Raw genomic sequence first — 17741 nt, 5'->3', positions numbered from 1 at the left:
GGGCCACGTCCGCATCGTTCCCAAGTTGTTTCCCAGGGACATGCTCGCACATTCGGGCTGCCGTCTCAACCTGGGGTCCCCAGGTGTCTCCCCCTGGGCAGCTTCTGGTCCTGTCTGGCTGCAGGCCTGTCCCTGAGCTGCTCGGGCGTGATGAACGCCCTGATTACTCGGTTTCCCAGTCTCGTCTGTGTCTCAGAGCCCTGCCACTTTGGCACTTCAGTTAATCCAGTGACAGTTCAGGCTAATCTCAGCTTTTAAGAAAGGGCTCAGAACCCCACCCAGCCTGCCATTACAAATACATACCGTTTCATCATATCTGGGGTCATTCTGCCAGTGTAGGCCATGTTCAGGCCCGTCTTCTTTGTGGATGACCGAGAAACTGTTCTTCCCCTAACAAAGATGGAGCAAGAATAAGTGAGCCAGTCCTCTGAGCAGGACTGTTCTAGAGGGAGCAGGCAGCAGGAAAAGGGCCGGGGTCCCTGCAGATTCGGGTGCCTGCCGTGGGGAGTCCCCGCACCCCCATTCAGGCACATGTCCCATGCAGGAATGGTTGCCCAGAGAAGCCAGAAACCGGACATCTAGGAAATTATCCCCAATTTTTAAATGCTTGCAACTACTTCAAAGTCTTCTGAACCCTTGCAGGCTCAGCAGTCTGTTCTTGGGCCACGTTCGGTCCACAGGCTCCGCCTCAGAGTGCGGCAGACGTGAGCCAACACGATGAGGGGACTCTGGGATGACAGAAGCGGAAAGCGTGTTCTGGAACAACTCCTGTGTGGGGCTGCTCTCTCCTCAGCCCTGTGTCCCTCCCAAAGCCAGACAGACAGTGGCTGTGGGCTTGCTGAGTTTGAGAGCCTTGCAGGGCTATACGTCATCTTCATCTTTTTTTTTTCTTTTTTTAAGGTCAAAGCTCAAGATGGAAGACATCAAAGAAGTAAACAAGGCACTGAAGGTACTGGACTGTTGCCGTTACTAGCCTCGGCCTCGCCGCCCCGGCTCAGCTCCCGCTAGAGCCCTGTGCGCTCCTCAGCGCGGCCCGGGGATGGGTGCCTCGGGTAGGCAGCAGGCCCAGCCTGCAGCCTTGGTCCTGATTCGGGCCCCTCAGCTGGCCGCTCTAGTCGGGTAACTGGCCTGGATCCCAGCTGCCCAGAGACCCGGGGAGTTGGAAATAGGGAGCGTGAGACCTCTGCCTGCAGTGAGGGGCCCGAGGCCACCCTGAACCCGGCGCTGTTTCCAGACCATCTCGGGGAGGGCCAAGGGATGCTTGCCACCCAAGGGGAGTGGGGACACGTGGACCAGCGACCCTGTATGGGCCAGACGGGAGGAGAGGCAGTTCAGGAAGGGACAGCCCACCTGGGACAGGCGAGCCCACCCTCCGCCAGATTGGAGATCCTAGCGCTCGCCTGGTCGGAGGCGAACTGTCCCAGCCGCTCACAGCAGCTCAGACGTGTACTCAGCGGCACTGGCCTCCCCTCCCTTGTACATGGAAAGTTCCCTGAATGGAACCGCTGTGAGCGGCTTGTCTTTCACCACCCCTGCCCTACCCAGATGTGTTGGACAGCGACAGCCCCACAGGGATGAGCTACTGGGCATCTCGCTGCAGCTCCTAAGGCCCCTCTGTCCCCGGGAAGGTGATGGCCACCAGATGTGAAGGAGCCAGAAAAGCTTATCAGGCCTTTGGCCCCTTGGAGTGCTCAGTTCTCCAGCTGAGTCAACGGCACATCCTCGTTTTCCTTTAGAAAGATCTGCAGAAAGGCAGCTGTAAGCCTCAGATCCCACCTCTCCACACTGTTCTGAGGGTTGGGGGCTTAGCACGCAGACAAGGGCTTCCCATCCCCCCGGTGCATTGCTTTCTGTCCCTCAGCAGGGACCCACCGTGGCAGATCTGTCTGGTGTGGCTGGCGGGGCCGGCCCCTCACCCTCTTGCCAGGTCAGCTGGGAGACGCTGCGGAGCAGGTCTCCGCCACGGTCAGGTTGCAAGCATCAGATCCGGGCTCTGGTTACTGGAGTCTCGGGTTGACGGGAAGCCGGGGAACCTGACTGGAGTCCCGAGGTGACCTGCAGGGGCCGGGAAGCCCGGAGGCGGAGGGCAGGCAGCCCGCGGCACCTGAGCTCCAGCCGTGGCCACTCTAGTGGGAGGAGGCAGTCCCTCAAAGGAAACCCTCCAAAGGCACTGATGTTGGGCGGTCAGAACACAGCTACGGGTCCGTCAGAGCCAAGCCAAGCCTGTGGTCTTTCCCCCGCAGGGCCATACGTGGCTGAAGGATGATGAAGCAACGCACTGTAAGCAGTGTGAAAAGGAGTTCTCCATCTCCCGGAGAAAGGTACGTGGGGTGGCCCTGCACCAGCTCCCACAGGGGCTTCGCTTCCACTGTTCCCGGTGGCGCTTGCTGGTGTGCTGGCCCACGCACATGCTTCCCAGCTTGTCCCCACCCGTCCTTTCAAGGACTGGCAGATTTCTTTGGGAGCTGGGGCTGCCCGCGTACAGAACGCTACGTGAGTGTATCATCCAAAGTTCACTGTAAGCAACAGGACCAAGATCTGGCTCGATGAGGCAGAAACAGTCTGTAGAGAACCTGTGGTTAGCGGGGCGCAGGACAGGCATCCACACAGCACCTAAAGCTCCCTGGCGATCTGGGAGGGCCCGTGCCCCAGGGACTCTGCCTCTGCGGGTGCATAGCCTGCCTTCAGGTTCCAGAACGGGAGGTCCTGCACCCCGGCCTTTGGTTGATGGGACTTTGATGGCCCCATTGGGCAGGACAGGGGCAGAACACAGATCCCTGGCAGAATTGGAAACTTGTACAGCCCACAGACGTACCCCACCCACCACCGTGCGGCTGTGCATTCTCCCGCCCCCGTCTCATCAGGCCTCTGTGGAAAAGAGGGAACGCTCCCCACTCCTGGTCAGTGCCTCGCAGTAGGTTCAGAGGTGAGAACCGCCCTCCCGAGGCTGCCCTTGAGATCGGGCTCGTGCACGAGGCCTGCTGGAGGCTGGGGCCTCACCGTCCCCACCCCTGAATGGCCTGGCCAAGGTCCAGCCTGATGGAGGCAGGCCAGTCGGCAGAAGCTACGCGGATGCTTGTCCCGCCCCGTGCCGGGGGCGTAGGCAGCTCCCAGACTCCGTGGGGAGGGGCTGGCTAAAGAAACCTTGAGTTTCCATGAGGCGCACAGATGACGGGAAACGAAACGGGGCTCTTCAACTCCAATAAGACGCGCTCTAAGAAGGGCCTCAGTCCCACCAGCACACACCCTCCACCCCCACTCCGGGCTTAGAGGACCAGACACGGAAGCCAGGTCGGGGCCCCTTCTGAAGGGACACCTGCTTCTGGGGGAGGGAGTCTAAGCTGTTAGGCACACTTGCAAAGGTGCGCAGCCCGGCAACGAAGCGCGGCCCGCCTTGACCGCCTCTCTCGTGTCCCCCAGCACCACTGCCGCCACTGCGGCCACATCTTCTGCAACTCGTGCTCCAGCAACGAGCTGGCCCTGCCGTCCTACCCCAGGCCGGTGCGCGTGTGCGACAGCTGCCACACGCTGCTCCTGCAGCGCTGCTCCTCCTCCACGGGCGACTGACTGGCGCTCGGAATGCAGCGTGCCCCCCGGGGAGGCGCACCCCCAGGGTGTCTGCGGTGGACCTGTCCGGATCGAAACTCCTCCTCCTCCTCCCTTGGCTACGTCACTGGCTTTGGCTCAGATGTAACTTCATGATTTTGCTACTGTCATTTTTCACTTTTTGCAAAATGACGCGGTTTTACAGCAGTTGTACTGGTGTAGTGAGCTCCCAGTTCCTCTCCCCCCGCACTGTGCCTTCCCTACTTCCGTCGAGAGATTGGCCACGTCACACCCTTGTGAATCTGTCTCTAGACCTGCAATAAAATCCTTTATTTTTCACTCTGCTGCAGAAAATGCGGGCGTCCCAGGCGTCGGCCTCAGAGCCACCCCCGGGTCAGGACCAGGACTAAAGACCCTTGGGGAGGTGAGGGTCAGGGCGCCTGCTGGGGTCCAGCACAGGCTGGGCCCTGCCCCGGGAGCGGAGGACCGGGCCATGATCTCCACCGGCAGGCCCAGAGGAAGTGACCTTCCCCCGTCACCAAAGCTCAGGTGTTCTTTACGCAGCAGGAAGCTGACACACATGGTGATACAGAGGTGGACCTGGGGGATTCCGGGTGGAGACACCTGTGGGAAGCACCTGCCAGGCAGTCATTTTTTAATTTCCCAAGCAGTGCTAGGACAGGTGCTGTTGTCACCTGTGAAGACAGACTCCGCGCATGCTCACCCCCACCCCAACAGGGGTCCATGGTCTCCCACATTCAGGTGGAGGAACCAAAACTAGTGCCGTAGTACTGCCCAGACTAGTCAGTCCATCCATTTGCGGAGCCCTCAGTGGACCCCCCCTTGCTCACCGCCCGGTCCCCACCACCCCCGTCCCTCCGGCCTGCTTCCTTGCCCAGCCACTGCTGGAGGCCCTGGCTCCCTCCTTCGTGGGCTCTAACCCTGCAGAAGGGCCTCCCACCCGGGCTCCGATTCCACATCTGCCGCTCCCCTAAATCCGTCCGTTATATGAATGGGAACCTGGGCAACCCGGCGAGGTTAGGTCCTAGGGTCTGCGGGCCCAGCTCCAAAGCCACGTTCCTTCCAGGAAATATGCGGCAGCGAGAGCAGCTGCCAGGGGGCCCCCCGCCCCTTGTGCCACTTCCTCCGAGCGGCTTTTTAAATCTCACCCAGAGACCCAGAAATGCTTACACGCTGCCGCACTGCCCCCAACTGGCCTAGCAGGAAAGATCGGTACCTTGTTTGCAATGCACCCCATTTGGACTGCAGCTTGCCGGGGGAGCCTTAGGCGTGTCACTGCACCTCTGGGCCTTAGCGCTCATCTGCACACACAAAAGGAACGTTCTGACAGCTCTGCAAGTAGGATGTTCCCACTACCGCGCAGCCCTCAGTGCTCTTCCTCACATCCTAACCGAGTTTCTTTTCCCCACCTCCCTTCCCCAGCCACAAGCAACAGATAGTCCACAGGCATTATTCACCCAGGATCCCGGTGCCAGTTAGCAGAAGTATTTAGCTGCGTGAGACAGACTCCTCTCACACATCAGAGGTGCCCCTGAACTGTGGGGCCCTCCGGCGGTGGTCTGGCAACCTTCCTGACCTGGACTAGGGACCACCGATGGCTAGAGCAGTGCTGCTCAAGCTGACACGCACAGGTACCTTTACCAGGAACAGGGCAAGGCGATCACGTTAGAACGCCAACTCCCAACAGCACCTGGACGTTCTGGTCCCCGCTACCAAGTGCCCAGGTGGTTCTGATGCGAGGTTCCCAAGCACCAGAATGGCCCGAGACTCACTTTGCAAAAGCCAAATGGTTCTGCATTCTCCTAGCCCTCCTCCCCACCGTTCTAGTTACAGTCCCTGCTCTTCCTCCAACGGGCCTTCTCTCAACACGAGTTCCTTACGTGAAACAAGGTGGCTGAAGGACCCAGGGAAGGCACCCTCCTGGGGCCTTCTTGACAGTCGGTTCCACTCCAAGATGCTAGGGGCAGAACCAGGTCTCTAACACAGCTGAAGACCAAATGCTCAGAACTGCCTCCCCTGAAAGCTATTTCTCTAAACCAGACCAGCCAGAGGATGCTTTCATACCCCAGCCTGACGGCAGACCTCTCCCCTCCACCCTGTGGGAGGGCACCAGCCAGCAGGGGTGCACCCAGTCCTCACGGAGGGCAGGCAGCACACAGGATCTGCAGAGCCTTTCGTGCCCATCTGTGCAATGCTGCCATCTACAGATGCTTAGAAACAGGATTCTAAGCAAACCTCATCCAAGATCAAAGGAGAGCACGTTCGGCAGTTAGTGAGTGAAAATGGCTTCAGATCCTCAATAGAGCGTAAGCTTGAGTCTTAAGTACCTACTGAAGGGACTCTGGGGATGACACCTTTAAGAAGTGCTTAATGCCTGCTACTCAGTTCCGAGTTCGACCAAAACAAATGGATTTCAAGTACTGAATTAAACTACTCCTTTTTGCTCAGAAATGAGACTCGGTATTCTACCTCCAAAACTATAAGCAATTCTGCTAAGTGGACCTGATCTCTAGGAATCAAAAATAAGACCAAAAGACTCCCATTTGGAAGCTAGCTCCTTCTAGAGCGCACCCCCCCCCTTGCCCCATAGAAGCAAAACTTCATAGGGGCCGCCAGAGTGGGAAGGGCAGCTCGGAGTGGGCCCCCCTCAGCCCTCACCCCCCGCCCCCGGCCCTGCCTTCTCAGCCATGTCTGCCACAGGCCTCCAGGGACATGCGGAACATGCAGCGGGAGTACTTCCACCTCTCCGTGGGTTTTGTGCAAGCGCTTAGCAAGTCAAAGGCAGTTCAGGTTAGGTCCTGTGCAGCCAGGCCAAACACGCAGCCCTTCCACAAGGGCCCCCCGAAGCTACGTTTACCTTCAGTTGCACTGGAGGGAAGAGGAGTCTGCCGGCCTCTACACAACAGCCTCGGCTGCCGAGCCTCTGCCACAGCCAGAGACGTGGGCCACTGTCACCTACGCCCCAGGCAGGAAGAGAGCACCAAGAAACAGTCCACATGACACTGAAGCACAGACAAGACAAAGTGCAGTTTTTAAAAGGAAGATTTATTTGACAAGTTTCACTTAGCGCAATACACCTAAAAGGAAATCACGATACAAGGAAAGGTTTCAATCAAGGCCTCAGAATTTCATACAAACACCAAGACCAAAATCCTAACGTATGGTGTTGCGTCTCAAAGTCCCCCATTAACTTAAAAAAAAAAAAAGCTTCAACTTACGTGCCTTAGAGGTTATTAAACGAAACTAGAATTAACAAACATGCCAAATGTGTTCACTTTTAATTGTAGACACAGCCCCTATATTGAGTTTTACAAAAAAAGCATGTCTTTCAACATGCATCCCGACAGTGTTCCATGTCATGTGGTAGAAGAGCAACATTAACATAATTCAACTGCTTTAACCTAAATACACTTGCTGCTTAAGTACATCCTACAAGAGAACTAGAGAAAAGCTGAAAATTGTTTAACAGTTCTAGTTTACTCAGTTGTTACATCCTACGTGAATGTTTATGTTCAAAAATACTGAACCTGAAGTCTTTAAAACAATCCTGATTTCCACTTAGAACAACCATCAATCACAAGCTTGTATTGCAAAACTGTTAAACTTTTTTTTTTTCTTTAAAAAAATGCTGACCGAGAGTCAGGGATCAGGATCAGTTACATCCCCCATCCCCCACTCATACTGGCCATGCCAGACATCCCTCCCATTCCGTTCACGCCCACCGACGCACGGCTCCCGCTACTGTAGTAGCTGCTGTTCACCGCTCCTTGGCCGCCTGCGGAGAGACCGATGGGACAAGTCAGCAGGATCATCGGGTCATCAGTCGAATAAAATATAGCATTCCAAGAAAAAGTTTAAAAAGTATACGAGTACAAATGGCTGCTGTCCAAGTGGCGAGAAGCATGTTTGGGAAAGGGGACTCCCGACTCCAAACAAGTCTCAATTAACCCCTTTTCTCTGCAGTACCAACTTGCCAGACTCTCGTGCTACCATTTAATTGGATGCTTCAGGATCAACATAGAAAATTAAGTTTAAAGGAAAACTAGTGTTTTTCAAAAATTGCAAAATTACTTCATGTTGTTTTTAAAGCTAAGCAAGGCATTTTAAAAAAAAAATTTACCGTAAACATTCACAATGTGTCCATCGAATGGCATATATGAATAGGGAGGACAGGGGCAGTCTCTCGCTTTTCCTATTCATGGTGGGCAGGAAGTGAGACGACAAAAGTTGGGACTAAAGGCAACTCACTGTGCCCAAAATGGCAGCCTCCATGGAGTTAAGTCAGAGCCATTGACTGCTATAGAAATAGTGTTATTACAACATATCAGTATTTGCTATTGGGAATTTAAATTATATTTTTTGAGAAAATATTTACCTATGCAATGTTTGATTGAAAATCACTGGAGTTTTCCTGTAAAACTTGGTCTGCAAAAGGATTTTGTAGGGTAAGACTATAATACCAAAATCACCATTCTTTAGACCAATTGAAAAAAAATAAAAATAAAAGCAATCCTAGGATAAAACTGACTAGTAAATACGGTCCTAAACCCAACCACCATTCTACTATTTAAAATTCTCCCTCCATCTAAAATGGATTTAATACTAACCAAAAGACAGAAAAAAAAATCAACAGTTTAATTTTTTAATAAATGGAGGCAGATGTTTTCTGGCTCGACATTATTCCAAGTTGCAATGACTACTTTTAATTTATAGAACACTTCCCCCTCCCAATGATTGGTTCTGAAAATTAAGCTATTAAGAACAAGTTACATTTGGATCAAAAGCAAACATTAACCCAGTTTCACCAAAAAGGAAGCCTGCATACTCCCCCAACTAGAGAAACCTGCCTAAAACTTATTTCAAGTATATAAAAAAACACGCTTACCATATCCGCTCATGCTGCTCTGGCCGCCATAGCCGCCTCCATAACCACCACTCAGCTGCTGACTGGCTGGGCCGCCGTAACTGGACTGGTTTGCTGTTAAGTTAAGAGAACATTAGGACCTTGTTCCGTATGTAATGTGGTACCTGGTGGTACCGGGCTTGTAATTCTACATCTATGATTTTCCAGTCTGGATCTGATATCACTACAACCCTCTGCCTCCTCCTGCCTATTGCCTATGACCGAACTACCTTTCTATCATATGAACTAGATGAACATTTATAAACCAAAAGGCCAACAGTCTGCACATCAGCAGGACTAAATCCATGATTCCGTAAAGTAGAGGCATTTCTGAGAAGACCTTAGGATACTGCTTAACTGCATTTAGTGGGGTTCCCCCCCATAATTTGATACAGTAATGTCATACACAGGTTATCACTAAACACCTAATTATGCCCAACTAACCATGCCCAAAACTTCACTGACCTTGTGCTTTTAACTAAGTATTTTAGACTTCTACTTCATACTTAAGACAATTCAACTAGCTTCTGCAGTCCCCTCCCCCAAAACTACTTAAAACTAGTTATCTAAACAGTCTTATTTAACTCACAAGGATTTAAATAAGCCAGACACAAAATTCAAATCGAAACCTTTGCCTAACTTAATTATGCTAAACTCATTAAAATATAAATTAACTTAACTTATATAATCGACTTATATAGATATAAACGTTTTGGTTTTTAAAAAAACTAACGATATTTACACAAGCCCATGCCTCCCATCATTTGGCTACCATAAGCACCACCGCTTGCTCCTGCTGTAGAATTCAAGAAGAGTTCTACATATCTGTGTTCTGAAATGAGAGAAAAGGCATACAAGGTTAGCTTAAAAAAAAGACACTAAAGTGATATTTACACAAACCCATGCCTCCTAGCATTTGGCTACCGTAAGCACCACCGCTTGCTCCTGCTGTAGAATTCAAGAAGAGTTCTACATATCTGTGTTCTGAAATGAGAAAAAAAAAAGTTTGAAAGTGTTTGTTGGTGAAAGAAAAAAAGATAAGCACTTTAAGTTCTTAAACAAGCAGATCTGTGAACTTCAAATACTTTTGGTAAAAAAAAAAAAAAAAAAAACCCTAGCTGCTTCTCAGCTGATTACGCTGGTTTCAAAACCCAGCCTTTCGATTTAAACATTCATCTAAATTATCTAAAGTTCGTCAATTAAGACTATACTTCAAAGTCCATGTTATCACAAACCCCTTTCAATCATACTAATTTTTAACACACACCAAAGACCAACCCATTAATGGGGAACGAATTTCTCATACGTCCTTACTATTTCTCTATCACAAACACTGGTGACTCAACCATCTGTTACAGAGACCCCAAGATACTTAAAAACCACACTTACGCATATTTGCTTTGTCTTTTGACATAGCGGCCACTGCATCTTCATGAGTTGCAAACTCGACGTCTGCTTCACCAGTTACTCTGCCATCAGGACCGATTTCAATATGTACTCTCACAGGGTTGAGCGGTGAAAAAAACTAAATACAAAGTATTTCAGAGAACGAAGTCAAAGATCTACCGTCACAAAAAAGCACAACTTATAACCTACAGTTTTACTTAATTAGAACAAGAACCAAGTTTTTACTGCTACCCTGAACCAGACAGCTCGTAAACTGATCCTACACTTACATTATAGATGTCGTTCTCAGTAGCTCTGTAAGGTAATCCCCGCATGTGTACACAATGTCCTGTTGTGCTCTGGAAAGTAGAGCCACCATCCCCATATCTGTGATCAGACATTCCTGAAAAACAGTAATTGAGGTCTAGATGGACAAGAGTGTAAGTATCCTTCAGTTGAGAAATTCAATTCTTACCTTACCTCTTCCAAATCTATCCGACCCAAATCCATAGCCATCATTATAGCCATTATAATCATCATAGCCTCCGTAACCTGAAAGACAGTAAGTACAATCAACCAAACGAAAACTTGAGGAGGGACAGAGCTGGGGACGCCTGCATATCCTCACGTACCTCCTCCATAAGCACCGCGCCTCATCCGTTCAAAGCCAGCTCCCCTGCCAATGCTGTTATACCCTCTGCCAGCTCCAGGTCTGTCATAGGGACCTGGCCGCTGCATGGCCATAAGCTTTCGTGGTGGATCATAGTGAGTTCTAACTTCAGCTCGACTGCTCTTAAAGATTTCGATATACCTAAAGCATTGTTCATAAGGGAAGGGGATGGGGAGGGGAGAGAAAACATTAGTCCATTTCGTACAGGTATTTAGTTACACAAGAAAACAATGTAGTCATAGCCATGAAACTGACTAATATTTAAAGCCAGATTTCTTATATTTGCATAGGCAATGACCAGAAATTCACTCAATTTTAAGATTTAATGTAAAATTTATAAAGTAAAACTCACTCCTCTGAGGCAGAGAGCCCTACCTTAGGGGTAGAGAGGAGTACTATAAATAAATGTCTTAGGAGGGAAAGAATTCCACTCAACTTTCAACATTTCAGGTCTTAAATCCATTGGCAACATGTATAGCAAGTGGGCTAAAAAGCCAGCCTCCACCAACAGTCTAGCCCACACTACACATTTCCTTTCGCCAATAATACCCCAGGCCTATGCTTTTAGTAGGAATCAGCATAGGTAAGCGCATGCTTCAATGAAAAATAGTCACAAGCAAAGAGAATAAAACCTTTTGTGACAATTTCTTGAAAGCTATGCTTATTAATACATATGCAGAATATTTATACAGCAAGAAAAAGTTTGTTGCATTTCAACTTTAAAAACAAGATCAGAAAGTATCACATTTTCTTATGGTAATATTAATTTACTAGGTGGGTGTTATTACAGCTAAAGCCAGGTTTGCATTAACATTTTTTTAAAGCCATAGTCTCTCAACTCTATTGATTAGAATTAGGAATCTTACAATATTGTCAGGGAGATCAAATTTACGGGGGACAATTTTAAAACCTAAACTTTCATCTCAGTGTATTATGGGACTTTAACATAGGAAATTTAGATATTGTGGCAAAACATCGATTAACTGGGACTAGAAAATAGATTATTTCTTCCTTCTAAGCAGAGAGAATATGGATTTAATTGTTTACCATAAGAAAAGTGACAAATCCAACCAACCATCCATCCCCACCTGTGCCCTATTCTTTCCTTGTGTTTCTTTAGAGCCTTTTCAGCTATTTCCTGTGAAGCAAACTGCACGAAGGCCTCCCCCGTACTCCTCCCCTGGAAGTCCACCGGCAATGTTATCCCATTTGGCACGATTTCCAACCCTTCAACCCAAGGACAAATAACCCCAGTAGGGGGGCAATATTAACATCACAAGCCCAGAAATGATTCTTCTTATAGCTTTAAATAAACCAGAATTTTAACTTTAGGTGAATGGTATTGCTTTCAACAAGTACTCTTTACATATGCATTGTAATAATATGAAGTTCCATTATTACAAAGTATAACTCAATTCTTAACACACCCCATGGCATAGTATGTAAAAAAAAACAAAACAAAACAAAAAAAACACTTGAACACAGGATGCATTAAGAATTCAACAATTAACACTCTAATCTATGCAAATAAATGTTGAGAATTACACAAGAATTTAATAAAGTTTCAAGCATTAAATACAACAGTTACTAAACTTAAACACCTTTTACCTCATTTTATATTTCAATGTTTTAAGTTAGTGGAACTTCAACTTTTAAAAAAAAATTACACATTTAAACATTTTATATACAAATTGAAACATTGCTTAAGTCATATAATTGACAAACATACAATCTAAACTTTTCAACAAACAACTGATCTACACAGCACAATCATGCACTCTTATGCTCTAACAGTAGTATGATTCACTTCTGGAAATTCCGTCTATGAAAAATCCTTTCCGTGGATACATTCCCAAGCTTACAAAAAGGGCTTAAAGCACTTTCCTAGAAGATATGAAATTATGTTCATATTTAACGTTGACAGATAGCATTCAATTCTCACCAATTTAGACAAAAACAATCAAAACAGACTTGATTTCAAAAATTCTGGCAAAATATTAGGATTTGACACATAACTAAGTCAAGATTTTAATACATACTACCCTGAACCATGAAAGGATTTCTTGTTCTTAATTCCATTTATCACATCATATTAAAATAGTTATTTAAAATATGATCTAACATTCTGCTAAACATGCAATTTTATCAGCTCTTCAGCATAAAAACATTCAAATACTTTAGGCCCAGAACAATTTCAAAACACTTTCTGTATTCAGAGACTGAAACTACATTCAAACTACTTCTACATTAGACTTTTAGTAAGTTTATGTAATTCCCTGGCTAAAACAACCAGTTGCTTCCATAAAAGTTTTTTTTCACAAAGAGAATTATACCATTAAAAAGACATTTCTGGGCCCATGACCCAAATGTGTCTTAAGACATAGGCACTTGCCATAAATTACAACAACCTAACTGATACTAATCTAACGTTAAGGGATCTTACCTTTAACTTGAAGTACTTTGCTGAACAGCATTGTGAGGAAAGTAGTTAAGCTGTTGAGGACAATCCTCAAAGATCTACTCTGAACTACAACACTAAATATAGGCAAAGTTAGCATTTTGGAAGTACTTGATTTCCACCTTTAAGATGGGCTTAAATTATTTGAAGGTCTCCAGGAAGAAGAAAACATTTAATTCATCTGTATATACTCACACCTGTTTAAGTATCTAAGCTACTGGACTTTAAGGTCTATTAAATCACATGTTGCCAGAAGCTAGCCAGAACTCACTGCTCAGCATCAAACGCAACTACATACCTGAGAAGAACTGAACAATTTCTTCCTTGCTACATCCAAATGGGAGTCCTCTAAGCCGTACAAAGCCATCATTGGCCGTGTCAGGACTATTTGGACCAGTATGCTTCAACACCCAATCCATTTCAACGTTGTTTGACTTGAATACTGAAAGAGGTGCTTAGAATTAGTCAATTTTGGAAAGTTAGAGAACAAAGTTCAGACTTCCTGGGTCTTTAGATAATCTAGGAAGAGCTGCCATAAACTCCCTTAGATGACCATTTCCATGCGGTCAAATACCTAAAATTCAGAAGGGGTAAGATAGAGCTCTATGTGTTTAATATTTTATTTACTGTTACTAGGGCAACATAAATCAAACCTTCAACATATCTGTGTCCCATAGTTTCTCTGTCTTTTTTCAGGGCCAATTTGACTTCATCTTCTGATTCAAGTTCAACAAAAGCCTCGCCACTCGGTCTGCCTTCTCTGGTGTAGATGAAACGAATACCTTGAGCCCCATTTTGAATTTTGCAGTCTGGAAAGAAAACAACCGTTAATACAGAATTTAAAACTAAAAAACCACCTCTGGGTGATACAGATGAAACGCCTGTTCATGCCCCTGCTACAAAGTAGAGCTTCTGCAAAGCCTAGAATGACCCACAGTACCAATTCCCAGGGCCGCTTTCCACTTCTTAAGCATGTATCTTCCCCCAATATTTCTACTCCCTGGACACCTTCCCTGACATCAAGAAAACTTCTCCAAGTCCTCTCCATTGAACATCCTTCGTAACCTCTCATAAACAAAGTCTGGACTCTGATTGTATGCCATCTTCGGAGTCTGGTTTCAAGTTTTGGTCTGGGGCACTTGATGGTTTTACCTTACTAGCAGCAACATACAATTTTTCCTGCGAATCCAAACTGCAAGGCCAATACTCACCTAAAAGGGGATCAATGTTAGCAAGCTAAAATGCTCCAAGTTGCACAGCTGAAGCCAAACCCAGTCTTGCTCACTGCAAGGTGGCTTCCAGTGTACTTGGTTCTCGTTTTACAGGTCGTTTTCCGTTACCAACGCTAAATTCAGATAGTAAGTCAATCCTACAAGTGTCCTTCCAAAACCTGTAAATTTCTTCCAAATGTATCAGTCTAAACTCACACTAACAATAAGAACAAGGACATTTTGGTAGAAATTATTCAGGAAACCTACATACTGGAAAAAAGCTACATAGACAAGTGAACTTCCCTGGGCTTCAGTATCCTCAACTGCAAAGTGAGCCAGATCAAGAACTAGATGAGCAAGAACTCTTCATAATTACCAAATCTGGATTAGCAAAATTTTCTGAAATTAAGAAGTGACATTTAACTTTCTGAAGTCGAAAGCCCCGCTTCAAGGACATACCGAAATTGGAAATAAGTTGTTATACTTTAAGGATTTGCAAAACGTTCGTATCGTTTGGGAAGTTTTCACATGATGGAGAGAAAAATCCCACTTATCCTTTAGAAAAGACAGCCGTAGAAAGATTCGTGCTTAAAGGTAAGTAAAGCCGACAAAAAAATCCGCCAGAGAGGCCGCACTCACCCCCAGAGAGCTCCGAGGGCGGGCGGGGCTTTCGCAATTTCCATTGCGTAACAGCGGCCGGCCAGGCGCGAGCAGCCCAGCGGGAACGGCTGCCGCCCGCGCCCCGCCAGGGGGCGCCCCGGGCCGGCCCGCCCCGCCCCGGCTCGCCCGCCTCCCGGCCCGACCGCCCGCCCGCCGGCCGGTCCCGGCGGCGAACTCCCGCCTCCACTTCAAACTCACCAGAAAAAAAACGCTGCACTTCGTCTGCCGAGCAAGACCAGGGCAAGCCCCGGACCTTCACCACGAATCCCTCTCCGCCTTCGGTGCCCAACATCATGGTCTCCTAGTGGGTCCTGGCGTCGACACAGACTGCAAGGCGGGGAAGAGCGTCAGACCCGTAAAATGGTCAAATTAAACTGCCCTCCGCCCTCGAGGCGCCCGCCGGCCCCCGGGGCCCGAGGAAGAGCCGAGCCCGTGTGGATGCCCGAACCCCGGCGATTCCAACACTCAACACCCCTTCGGCCGGCGGCCGGGCCCCCGAAGCCACTCTGCACCCCAAGTGCCGCTGCCCCAAGCCGAGGGGGCCCTGGCCTAGCGCCAGCGTGGAGGCAAGGAAATGGCGGCGGCCGCTTCCGCTCCGCCTCCTCCGACATCTCACACAATAGAGTCGACGCGGCCTGCAGGCCTCGGCGGCCCCGCCGCTACTCGGCGAACTATTCCTGACTCCAAGCGGCAGCCCTCACCTTGCCAGGGCCCCCCAGGCTCTACAGAGGTCTGGGGGCAAGCAATCCTCCCGAAAACGGCATCCTCGGGGGCCACTGGGCGCCAAACAGAGAGCGACAAACACTCACCTGAACACACGACTTCGGCGTGGCTGAGAAGAAATGGCCAGCGGGCGCCTGCGCAACCTAAATAAGGCCCTTTGAACAAGCTCTGCGCACGCGCAGCTAGGTGCCCGCACCGCCCCCTTGCGTCACACGGAGCTCAGACGCATGCGTAATTTCATGAGCCGGGCCCAGTCTAGCCAGAGCACTATTGTACGCATGCGTTTTGGGCTCATACCCCGTCCCATGTCCAGAAACCCACTGGGCTTTTTTGCGCCTGCGCCATCCCGCGATTATTGAACTTGGAGCCTCCGCGGTTTATTATTTAGTTTCATGCGCATGCGTCTTCCTTCAAACAGTTCTGTCGCCTTACCCGCCAGAATGGGGGAGGGGAATGGCGGCAATCAATTCCCCTTAGGGACCGTATGTAAGGCGATCCCGAGCTCTGGGTTGTGGTGAGGTGGCTGTGTTCCTACCCCTACCCCAGCCCATTATCCGCGCTCCGGGCTCACCTGAAGGGACAGCTGCTCCCTGCCCTGGCGCCGCCTGTACCCCTTTTCTCCCTAGAGCCAGCCCACGACCACCTGGGCCTCTCCTGGGGGCTGCAACACCAAGAGCATTTCCGAGGTGTGTATGCCTCCACTCCCCTTACCTGCCACCGTCGGGCCTGGGGTCCGGACCCGCTCGGGGTTCCCGTGCCGGTGCCTCAGTCCTGTACCCCACTTTTGCCCTAACGAACTCGTACCCCGCGACCCCCGCCGCGGCGCCCCGGGGTAGGCGGGCCCTGAACGCCGCCGGGCGCTCGCACGAGAAGGGGTGGCCGGATGCCACGTCCCGCTGCGCCTCGTGAGCGCCAGACTCCGCTCTTCCGAGCAGGTTCCCGCTCAATTCTGCCAAGGCGAAGTGGGTACCGTTAGGTCCATTTCCCGGGTGGAGACACTGGGAAAATGACCCCGGGTCCCCCGTGTGTGCGTATGGCACAAGACGAGTGAGGTTCGTGATTCCCACCAGCACTGCGGAAAACCGACCCGCCTGTCCTCTCCGGTCAGGCCTGATGGGCACAGGCCGTAAATACATTAACAATAAGGTAGTGTGGGACCGTTAGTGAAGGCCTCTCTGAATGCCGCCATGGAAAGACGCGGGCGCAGCGTGTCCCTGCCGAAGTGCCATAGTCTGGAGTCTGAAAACAGTTCCGACACGTTTGAGAAAACTAAAGAAAGACATCGATGGAATAAATAGGGACGGTGATCCAAGATAGGATCCCAGAGGTGGGGAAGGGCCCGATCTTGAAATGCTCTTGACTGGCCATTTAGGTCTTGGCAAGGGTGTTAACTCGAAGTGCAAGGGGAAGACGGTAGCAGGTCTTCAACAGGGAGCACTAGAAGCTGTTTGTAAAGGAAAATTCAGCGGCTGGGAGGGAGAAGGACACAGAAGAAACAGGCACGGTTAATAATGCTGCCTGCCCTCAGATGAAGACAGAGCTAGAGGAAATGGCATTTTAGCTGGAGTCACGGAGATGTGGACTCCCAAATCTTCCAGACAGTAGGTCTATCTCTGGGTGATTCAAAAGTAAGGAGAACATGCTTTTTGCTCTCGAATGCCGTCTTCGGGATATCACAAAGACACCTCCCAGAGGTTTCTTCTTCTAATTTTTGTTTTAATTAAGGTATAATTAACATCCGGAGGTGTCTTCTTAATAGGCTACAGCATTTGAGAGTTCTGGTCTTATTAAATGACCAAGGAACACTGGTTTATGATCAGATGAGGGGAAAACCCTGATCCCCTTGGTATTGCATTAAAAAATCATGTTTTTACCTTTTAACAATATGGCCACACTGCTACAATGTTTATTTTTCCTAATTCTTTTCTATAGTTTACTGAGGTTTTCTTCCATAATGAGAATGGGGGGCACCTGGCTGGCTCGGTTGGTGGAGCAGGGGAGTCTTGATCTTGGGGCTGTGGGTTTGAGCCACCACATTGAGTGTAGAAATTACTCAAAAATAAAATCCTTAAAAAAATAAATGTAATTGTTTGATCGTCATAGAAAGACTAGATCATCTCCTGAGGATAAGTTTCTAGAAGTAAAATTATTCGACAAAAGAAT

General features: G+C 48.9%; 2 protein-coding genes across 10 annotated transcripts in view; one reads left to right on the top strand and one right to left on the bottom strand.

Moving 5' to 3' along the window:
- Positions 1-3885, top strand: part of RUFY1 (RUN and FYVE domain containing 1) — a 57888-nt gene extending 54003 nt beyond the window's left edge. For 2 of the 4 annotated variants that reach the window (XM_044387311.2, XM_026507722.3), the window contains 3 exons: positions 901-949; positions 2244-2321; positions 3421-3885. In XM_044387311.2, coding sequence (XP_044243246.1) covers positions 901-949; positions 2244-2321; positions 3421-3567 — 274 coding nt within the window. In that variant the 3' untranslated portion in view covers positions 3568-3885. Of the gene's footprint in view, positions 1-900; positions 950-2243; positions 2322-2802; positions 3378-3420 lie in introns of those variants that run through there. The other 2 variants (XM_057307494.1, XM_057307493.1) reach the window with 2 other exon arrangements.
- Positions 3886-6591: 2706 nt separating this feature from the next.
- On the bottom strand, positions 6592-15769 carry HNRNPH1 (heterogeneous nuclear ribonucleoprotein H1). Of its 6 annotated transcripts, XM_048220798.2 has the most exons (14): positions 15665-15769; positions 15054-15182; positions 13638-13793; positions 13283-13426; positions 11615-11753; positions 10489-10667; positions 10337-10408; positions 10147-10280; positions 9860-9995; positions 9395-9454; positions 9213-9302; positions 8453-8545; positions 7943-7992; positions 6592-7864 (listed from the first exon to the last, which is right to left on the bottom strand). In XM_048220798.2, exons 2-13 carry the CDS (start codon positions 15148-15150, stop codon positions 7943-7945), a joined length of 1350 nt encoding a protein of 449 aa, XP_048076755.1. In that variant the 5' UTR covers positions 15151-15182; positions 15665-15769; the 3' UTR covers positions 6592-7864. The 6 variants fall into 6 exon arrangements, with proteins under 6 accessions (XP_048076755.1, XP_026363508.1, XP_026363509.1 ...); XM_026507723.4 differs by lacking the exon at positions 7943-7992 and having other exon boundaries at positions 6592-7342; XM_026507724.4 differs by lacking the exon at positions 7943-7992 and having other exon boundaries at positions 6592-7342; positions 15557-15685.
- Positions 15770-17741: the final 1972 nt, after the last annotated feature.

This window comes from Ursus arctos, unplaced genomic scaffold (genome assembly GCF_023065955.2).
Source record: "Ursus arctos isolate Adak ecotype North America unplaced genomic scaffold, UrsArc2.0 scaffold_5, whole genome shotgun sequence".
In the NCBI taxonomy this organism is placed as follows: domain Eukaryota; kingdom Metazoa; phylum Chordata; class Mammalia; order Carnivora; family Ursidae; genus Ursus; species Ursus arctos.
This window is presented reverse-complemented; position numbering and strand designations above follow the sequence as displayed.

Bases quoted from the DNA above. Each gene is read 5' to 3' on its own strand.
- HNRNPH1 (XM_026507723.4), bottom strand. From the start codon at position 15,150: ATGATGTTGGGCACCGAAGGCGGAGAGGGATTCGTGGTGAAGGTCCGG. The intron at 13,794-15,053 runs GTGAGTTTGAAG...TTTTCTTTCCAG, and splicing joins AGTGCAGCGTTTTTTTTCTG to ACTGCAAAATTCAAAATGGG. The intron at 13,427-13,637 runs GTTTGATTTATG...CACCTCTTTCAG, and splicing joins GGGACACAGATATGTTGAAG to TATTCAAGTCAAACAACGTT.